The sequence below is a fragment of the Siphateles boraxobius genome, unplaced genomic scaffold (genome assembly GCF_051911475.1).
Source record: "Siphateles boraxobius isolate OS27281-9 unplaced genomic scaffold, OSU_SipBor_1 11, whole genome shotgun sequence".
NCBI lineage: Eukaryota > Metazoa > Chordata > Actinopteri > Cypriniformes > Leuciscidae > Siphateles > Siphateles boraxobius.
Window position 1 is genome coordinate 16920247 of NW_027508711.1, and position 9806 is coordinate 16930052.

The window sequence follows — 9806 nt, forward strand, 5'->3', positions numbered from 1 at the left end:
AAAATTGCATTAAGAATCATTATATGGGTGATGCAGGTACAGAAATTAAAGCAAGATGGATAGACTAATCTTATATGTATGCAGATCAAGTATTTCTAAAATGAGAGAACTGTCAGTTTGCATTCCTATTCATCTCACTGACAATTGCTTAGCTGGCAAAGAACCCTTTTGATGTATATATCTATATATATATATATATATATATATATATATATATATATATATATTTATTTTTATTAATTTTTTTTAGTATAGAGTACTGGACTGTTCTATTTAGGGCATAAAGCTTTGTGAAACTATGTCCATTTATTTTTTTCTAAGGCTGAAAGGGTTAAGTCTTAAGTTGACTTATTAAAAAACAAACAAACAAACAGAAATGTTTTGTTATGTCACGATTAAACCGTAGTCACTTTGCGTTAACAGTATATTGCCATGTCTCATAATTATGTAAATAAAAATAATAATAATTTGGGCATGGCTTTTTTTCCAAAAAGAAAAAAAAGGGTAATACTTTAGTTTAGGTTCCAATTCTCACTATTAACTAGTTGCTTATTAGCATGCATATTACTAGGATGGCTATTTATTAGCACTTATAAAACATATAAGTCTGCATGACCATATTCTACATCCCGTAATCCTACCCAATTCCTACCAAATACCTTAATTTAACAATTACCTTATTAACTATTAGTAAGCAATAATGAGGAATAGTCATAGTTAATAGTTAGTTAATAGGGAGAATTGGACCCTAATCTAAAGTGTGACCATCCAAAAAAAGTAGGGGCATGGCCATGGTCCATTGAAGCCCTGATGCAAGTCATGTGAATGTGACACTGTTTATTCAAATGACTAACATGCTTCCTTGCAGGTGTGACTACGGTGCTCACTATGACAACCATCAACACCCACCTGAGGGAGACCCTCCCAAAGATCCCCTATGTGAAAGCCATCGATGTCTACCTCATGGGCTGCTTCGTCTTTGTTTTCCTGGCCCTGCTCGAATATGCCTTTGTAAACTATGTGTTCTTTGGACGGGGACCCCAGCAGCAGAAAAAGATCAACGAAAAGCTGAACAAAGCCAACAACGAGCGCCCCCGCTATGAGGAGAAGCGTCTAAGGGAACAGGTATGCAGGATCTCTTGTAAACCATTTCTAACATTTGCACAGTTCATTTTTTTTCTAATTAAAACCTAATTTAATTGAATTTAATAAGCGTTGACAATGTTCATGCATGTCTAAATCAATACAGATTAATTTAGTTTGTAAGCAGTACAACTTTACTCATCAGTATAACTATTGCCTGAATGAATCGCTACACATCACTGCTAAAAATGAACATTCACTAGCCCATTAACCATCACTTTACTTAATCAGTGACGTATTTCATTTGATTGAAGTTGCATTTCATTATTAAGAGAGGTTCCTCTTGCTTGGAAAGTTACAAATTACATTGTCATTATGTTATCAGATTCTAGTCTGCTTTATTGCCACAGGCTTCTCTTTCAATCGAAGTACCGTGATGTATCAAGAGATAGACTGATTAATTTTTCCCTCCTCAAAATGTGTCAGCCATTTTCATACTTAACAACTGTGTTCTAAGCTCAGTTACTAAAATAGTTTTACTAAATTAAGGCATTTGTGTCTGTGTCTTTTATGCAGGCTCTTTCTTTTTCACCCTTATATTTATGCACTTTTGTATTCTTCGAAAAATTGTTTCTTGATTGTCAGAATTTATATGGGCATTTTAATGTTCTCTTCATTTTTTCTTTCTGTCACATTGCAAGGACTCCATTTCAGCGCCGTTTCAAAGCAACACCCTCAGGTCATATACACAGCGAAGAAATCTGTATCTCGAGGAACAAAGAAAAGTCGGGGTATATGCATTTAGAAATCATATCAGCTGAAACAGTGCAAATTTAGAATGAGAAGTTGATGAAATATTGTAATAAACTAACTGTGTGTGCGTGTGCGTGTGCGTGTGCGTGCGCGTGCGTGTGTGTGTGTCTGTCAGCCATCACATTTTGAATGACGTCTTGTAATCTTCCCAAGTGAAGTTTGTTAAAACTGTCACATCATTATTGCATCTGCATGAAAGGTTGAATGGAAGTAAATGCTATTTGAGACAGTTTAGTGCTATCCGATTCCTGTGGCTGCTCATGACCACCCCTCTCTGTCTTTTATTACCTCAAGGTGGATGCTTACGGAAACATTCTTCTCACCACTTTGGAGATGAATAATGAAGTGATGCCATCCGATGTAGGCAGCAGCGTCAGTGACTCACGGAACTCCGTCATGTCCTTTGACAGCTCCGGAGTGCAGTTCCGCAAGCCCATGGCTTCGCGGGATGGGTTCAGCCACCACTCGTTGGACCGCAGCGCCATGCGCAGTCGTGCCAACTGCCGGCTAAGGAGGCGCTCGTCCAAGCTGAAGCTCAAAATCCCCAACTTGACGGATGTTAGCACCATTGACAAGTGGTCCCGGGTCATTTTTCCTATCACTTTTGGATTTTTCAACCTTATCTATTGGTTGTATTATGTGAATTGATATGCGTTCCCCTAGGAAACATGGGCCATATTTTGAGAGCACATTGAATTGGCTTTGATACAATTGGAAAATATGTGTACACATATAAAGTTGATACATATGTATATGCATATTTCTATATATTATATTTCTATATACACATGCGTGTGTAAAATCTAAAGGACTTTTCTGATGTAAAAAAAAAAAAAAAACCTATTATATAGAATGACTTGAATGTTTAAGAATAATACAAGAGAAAAATTTCAAGTATTTGAATTTCTTTTCCTTCTGAAACAAATAACAAGCATCAGTCCCTTGTTCGAGGGTACGGAACTAAAGACTGCATGATATTTTCGACAAAAGAAAAGATCGCAAGAGAAAAAGGACACATCTGAACGTCTCATCGGCTTTTTATTGATACTGTAATCAGCCTCTCGTAACCACAGCTCATGAAATCAGAAGTGGCTTGAGCATTTCGGGGAGAGTCAACTGAGCAGGACCCCAGACCCCTTTCCCCATACTCACGGAATTGTCCGTTTCTACACTGTACAGCAACCTCTTTTGCAATTATGTGTCATTCCTTGATTTTGCAAGCGACAAACATTCTCTTTATCGGACCTCAGCTCTGGTCAATGGTTTACACTGGACGGCCATCTTGAGTTTTAACCAGTGCGTCCTGCCCAGTGTCAGTACATTTCATTTTCTCTATTCTCTTTTTTGCAGATTATCCTTTCTTTCATTTTTGGGCTATAATCATATTTTTGGAGGGTGACACCTACACATGTTCTAGAGGTAATTCATTAATAGATAATAAGTCACTAATATGCTTCATTCATCAAGAATTTAAGAAAATGAAAAAAAGTGACAGAGTACATTCATTCATTCAGTAGCCTTATTGCCATGGTCAGGTAGTATTGGTGTTCTTTCTTTACTCTTGTTCCTAGTGCATTTCATCAGTTCTATTGATACAATATTCATGAACATCTTGTAGAGCTTTGTGTTGTTTGGAATGGAGGGAAACCCTTAGTGAGCTGTAACGTTTCTTTAGAACTTGGATTTGAAGTTAGTCCATCAACTATGTGAAAAATGTAAAAAAAAAAAAATAAGGAAAGATTATTGTGTATTCAACAGGGGATGTGACCATGTTTTTATCTGTTTCATGTTTAAGTCAACCACTCTGACCATAGTGTGACCTGATATTGTATATAATCAGTCATTGTAGTGATCCATCCCAAGAATGATATACTCTGATGTTTTTAGTTTCTCTAAATGTGCCTGTCTGAAACCTGAAGGATGTGTCCTCAGTTCATCTATCAGTGAAAGAGGGTCAGATGACCCTTGATCTTTGACCTTTCACTTTAAGCACTGCAGACCCACCCACAGCTCTGACGTTTTGCATCTTGGGATTGAATCTCAAAGATGAATGACATCAGCATAATCAGGAAAAAAAAAATGCTTCTGAGTCTTTTCGGGGCAATATGACATGTACGATAAAAGCCATGAACTGAAGTGACAACCAAAAAGGCCTATAATCCATTTCTCTTTTTACCATTTACCTCTGATTCACCCACCACCAGTTCTTTTGGGCTTTGCCTCATTATGATTCACCTCAGCTTCATTGATCTTTCTCTATCTCCAGGTGACCACAAACTCAAATTCATGTCAATTCATCTACCATCCATATTCATTCAAATCTTATTTCCGGTAGTCTCTAAATGTCTCAATGCTGAGAGTACATTGAGTAGAAGCATCCCAACAAATGCTACTCAAAGCAATGTTGGATCAGTTCTTGAAGATGTGGATGAGAACTGAACTGCTGAATAACTGGGCAAGGGGACATTTAAAAGCGAGGAGGGTCCGGTGGTGCCTTGGGAACACGAGAGCCCTAGACTTGCTTGAGTTTTTTGATGAGGATATTCTGAGCAGGCCTCAGACCTCAGAGCTTAACAAAGTCCCTTGGCTCTCGATCCCCACTCCAGACCTCTCAACAGTTATAGGTGTGAACCAACCACTAAATCACCAAAAGATCACTCATTCCATGGAGAAACAATGGAATAAGGGGAAACTGAAGAAATAGGAGGCTGTACCTCAATGTACTTGCAAAGTCCTATTACATAGAAGCATGTTTGAGGGATTTCCACTTATTGTGTTATTATTTGTTATTGTGAGCACGACCATAACACCTGTGCAAGGGAGCCAGTACTCTCAAGTGCAAAGCGAGACATGCACAGATGCATGCACAGTGTAGCAATTAAGTTAAGCGCAAATCTGCACTAAAAGAGGATGGAGGTCAGAGTGCTTTTCATGAGTAACTCTAGTTACAATGAGTGTTATGGGGGTGCCTTGGCCAATTACAACTCTCAGTTGGCATTCAAGATGCTGCAATGCTTTGCCAAATGAAGGTTCAAAGGCAGATTGTTTAGTTACTGATTTGGTATTGTTAGTATACTCATTTAATCTACTGTTTAGATATGAATTTACAATGTAGACCAGACCATTTAAGCTACAATATAAATCCACGGTTACTAGTGCAGTGTTGTAGGCAAGTTTAGGGATAAGTTGAAAATGCCAGCTCCACCATTATCCAACATTTCTCTTATTGTATTCAAGGGAACCAGATCAGTTAAGGAAGATTTTTGCGCTGCCTTTGACACATTGGAAAATGTGGAATATACAGTACATTGTTCCATTTGAGCGCCAACCACTATTAACTGGTAGAACTGTACAATTAAAATGATGTTGATATATTTTTGTATTAGATATTACTGCTCTAAGATATCAATCGGTGTTAATAGGCGCTCTAATTTTTCATTTTGAGCGACTAATAATAGAGCAAAAAAATTCATACACTATATCATAATCATAATCAGTGGTTAGGTATTTTATTCATGAGAATAATTCAAAAATCTTAGAAGTAGTTAGTACAATGCACATAAGTTAGCGCCCATTTACTACATAGCTTCATACATTTCTAGTAGACTTGCTGGCACTATGCAGTCTTTCTCACTAATGATGTTTATTTTTCCACATGGGTAACCTGAATCTCTATTGGTCTATGCGTCCTGACCAATCATGATAGACAATTATCATGCACACACACACACAAAATAGTTTGAATATTTCAATAGAAAGGGGATTAGCAACATGCTAATGCAGCCATACTGTGCCACTGAGACATGCTGGATGTTGAATTTGTTCAAGTGGATATTGTGTTGATCATCAACATGTTCTTGTAGCACCAGCACTCTGTTTATTCACAGTGAGCTTACTGCTAGAACAGCTTTTTGGAAAGATTCTGGATTGTGGGCATTTGTCCCTGCAAGATTTGCCTTAACAAGATCACTAAGCATTTTCATGAAATATTTATGAGCAATACAATGCAACTACAACAAAGTTCATGAGAGAGAGTGATTCTCTTTCAACTCAATTCAAGCCTTAAACATGGTTACAGATCATTATAATTTGATCATTGGACATTTGGGGTACAATTCAGTTAACAGTTCTAGAACCTTAAAGGATAATATAGAGACAAATTAGTTCCCTCAAATGTCTCACCCAGGTACTTTGGGTATGTTTCCACTGCTTAACCTCAGAACCACAAAGTGTAGAACCAAATCTTTCCTGGTTTAGGATTACATTGTCTTTTCATTTTTCAGACCTCAGAGTAATAAAATAAAATAAGGTAATTGTGGCTTTATTCCTCGTAATTGCATCTTTATTTCTCACTAAATTTATGCCTAGATATAAATATTTTTATTCTATTAATTGCACATTTAGATCTAACATTATTTATAATTTAGCATAATTGCAACTTTTATCTTACCATTTCAACTTTATTTTCTGTAATTGTGTCTATAGTTCTAATCATTGCAACTGTCTTAAAAGTATGATATTACTTCTTGTAGCCTAACTGGGCAATCTCCCAGTTGCAACTTTATATTTCATAATATAGACTATTTTACATAATTACATTTCCATTTCTTGTAATTGCATCTTGATGCCTCTCTCTCTCACACACACACAAGTTATTTTAGTGTTTTATCCAAGAAATGTGGTTCTTTGTTTTTGTGAGTGGAAACATGGCTAGTGTAGTAGTTCACATCAGAATGGCAAATAGCAGAACAACATTTTCCTAGAAACTGGACACAGCCTAACTGCTATTTTTTTTATATAGTTAGCCTGCTTGACCAGTTTGCTAAGTCTGCAACCTCATTTGTTTCACTATCTGAGGTAGTAGGTGCATGCAACAAATCATTCTACCATTTTAGATTTTTTTTGAAAGTTTACTGTTTCATCATAGTGCTAGGATAGATTAATTGTTGTTAAAAAACAATATGTCAGTTTACAAGGTTCATTTGGCGAAAATACTCAGATAAATGTAGCAGCACTAAGTTAGAGAGGGTGATGGTATTCATGGCAGTCCATGTTGAATTTCCTTTTTTCTTTCCTTTTTTTCTTATTAAAATAATTTAGGATTTGTAAACTTAATTTCAAAATCACATGCAGACTGAATCTGCATGGGTAGTTTATTTTTTATTCATACAACTTTTGCTGTGTTTTCTGTTGTGTATTTGTTTTGTTTGATATTAATTGGTCTATCGAAGAATGTGTCGAATGGGTTTAAATTTGTGACAGAAATTGCTGCTAATTACCTCTTTTAGCGAGTGAAGAGCAAACAGGGTTCAGTTGGGACCATTTTAAGATGCATGCATAATTTATAGCATTTGGCCATTATTTGCCACCTTAAAACTGTGTTTGAAAAGAAATGGGCTCTTCATGTCTATATTTGTAACACACTCTCTGAAGAATAGTGACTCAGACATAGATACACTGTAATGACACACAAAAACGACAAGACTCCATCTATTAAGATGGACGTTATATAATGGAAATTTAGGACAACCAAGAGATTTTAGATCAAAATTGTGTAAAGGTAGCATACTCTTGAGCATGGATGGGATTGTTGGCCTTTTTTGGAGAATGTGACTCATCGTAATACTAATGATTTATTCTGTGTAATTTGATATCTGGTTAGGGGACAGGGGGTGCATTTTCCTTTTGCCTTGCACTTTGCTTCAGTTTTAGGCAAATATATTGTCTGTTTTTGTTTATTGTTCTTTTTTAAAAGAGCTTTGCACAACTTATTGGGGGGGGGGGGGGGGGGGGGGGGGGGGGGGTGCTAATGTGTTCTGATGACAATGGAGGACATAATTATCTACGCACTACACACAAATCACCCCATATGCTCACTTCCACATTTTCATACCATTAACATAACTCAACAAATCATCGTATAGCTTTTACTTGAGTACATTGTTTTTGTATTTTGCTACATCCACCCATGAAGCAGGAGAAAAGGAAGTACAAAAACTGTTGAACTGATTTTAATGTGAATTTTTCTTGCCTCTTGTGTATATGTGTAATTACATGTGAATTGTATTGTAAATATGATATCTTTCACTTATATTTCTTAATGCATGAACAAAACAGGGCAGTTGGTAATAACAGCTAGCCTCAATGCTACTGGCATGGACAGCTTTTGCAGCACCGGCATAACTTCTGCAAACAAAACCTATCTCTGAAAAAAAAAAAGAAAAAGAAGAGAAAAACTCACAAAAAGATACCGGTTTTGTTTTGCATGTCTTAAGTTTTCAGAAAGGTTTATTTTCATAATTTCTTTTCTATTCTAAAATTGGCGATTCATATCACCCTCACATACAAGGGAAGGAAGCTTTTTGCTTCTTCTTGTACACAGAGATCGAACCAAACACTGTAAATCTTAAATTAAATATAGAAAATAAAAAAGACAAATACTATCTATATTAGAAAAGGAGAATTGCGGAGAAAATGATTCATGGAATTCATTATAAAAATATGCGAAGAATATGCACATTTTCATCCTCTCTTGCTTTTTTTTTTTATATATATATATATCACATAGAGTTGAGAGTAGCTAGACACACCTATTAAGCCATTAGTTCAAAGTAGACTAGACCTGCTTACATCTTGTTGAACAAAACAGCAAGTTAAAGTCTCATGCCATGAGAATGCACGACTGGCAAAGCAAATTCTTGGAGTTTGTTAAAATGTATGGGCCAGAAACTTTGCTGTGCTGATTTTCTTTGCACCAGGACAGCGTTACCGATGAAGCGAATTATGACACATAAACACAGCACACACAAGTTAAGTACTAACCTAAAGTAAAAATCCTCAAAAAATAAGAATAAATACAAATTGGCAATTATCTAGGGCAACCACTTCATACCTAATTTGAGAGTTCAGTCGCTATTTATACTGTTTTGTTTCATTTCTAGTTGCCTGTATTTGTTGTATTCTTTAAATGAATGGTTAACTCTTATTGTTGATGTTTTCTCATAGAAAGGAAATATATTTCTACTTTACATCCTGCCCTGAAAGTAAAATGCATTCTGTTTTTGTGTTGTACTGGTTTTGTTCTCATTAAGCTCTTGGTTTGATTCTGTTGAACTATTGAGGTGTGATGATTTATGACGATCCATTTGGGGGTATGATTTGTCTTCATGAAATCAACATTTGTAAAGTAGAAGGTTGTATTTTCTTCTTTACTTTTTTTTTCCCTTTTCTTTCTTTTCTTTTTGTCAGTGCCAATTAATGTAATGGTGTCGGTCAGCTTTTCTAGGTGTTTGAGCAAAATGTGTTTTTTACTAATACAAGATGTTACAGTATGTGGTACAAAAAAGGGTTATAAGTAACCAACTGACTTTTTACAAATAAAGGCTTATACAGTGAAGAACGACAATGCAGAAGTCTTTTTCATTTGCCATTTGTGGACTAACGGTTGCATTTATTTTCTTTTGGCTGTTGGATTAAACTAAATAGTCCCCAAATGGTAAATCGTGTATGTTTTTAGAACATAATGTAAGTAGAGACATTCAAATATTATTACAAAAGTACTGCAGGTCTTCAAATTGTCATTTTCTTTCCTTTCAGTTTTTTTTTAAAGGGCTGCAGAGAAGAATATTGGAGGATAAACGCACGTAAACGCCGTTTGCGCACCTCCCAAAATTCGGAAATAGCGTTTACCCACCTCCAAAGTGCGTTTATCCACCTCTAAATTGTGTTTATCCACCTCTAAATAGCCTATAGTTCCTAAACCATTTTAAATTAAGCTTATGTCGTTTTAGTTTCGTATTGCCTGCAAATTAATCTCCCGGAATCTCAAGCTCGTGAGCTCCAAACCGTGAAGTGCCCGCTCGGCAGGGAGCGAGAGACCTTGCGTGTGTGTGCAAATGTGCTTGTGTGCC

General features: G+C 36.2%; 1 protein-coding gene across 1 annotated transcript in view; it reads left to right on the forward strand.

The window, feature by feature from the left end:
- Positions 1-9289, forward strand: part of gabrb4 (gamma-aminobutyric acid type A receptor subunit beta4) — a 97941-nt gene extending 88652 nt beyond the window's left edge. The window contains exons 8-10 of the mRNA XM_077197382.1: positions 869-1125; positions 1785-1874; positions 2191-9289. Of these exons, the coding sequence (XP_077053497.1) occupies positions 869-1125; positions 1785-1874; positions 2191-2544 (701 nt within the window). The 3' untranslated portion in view covers positions 2545-9289. The remainder of the gene's footprint in view (positions 1-868; positions 1126-1784; positions 1875-2190) is intronic.
- Positions 9290-9806: the final 517 nt, after the last annotated feature.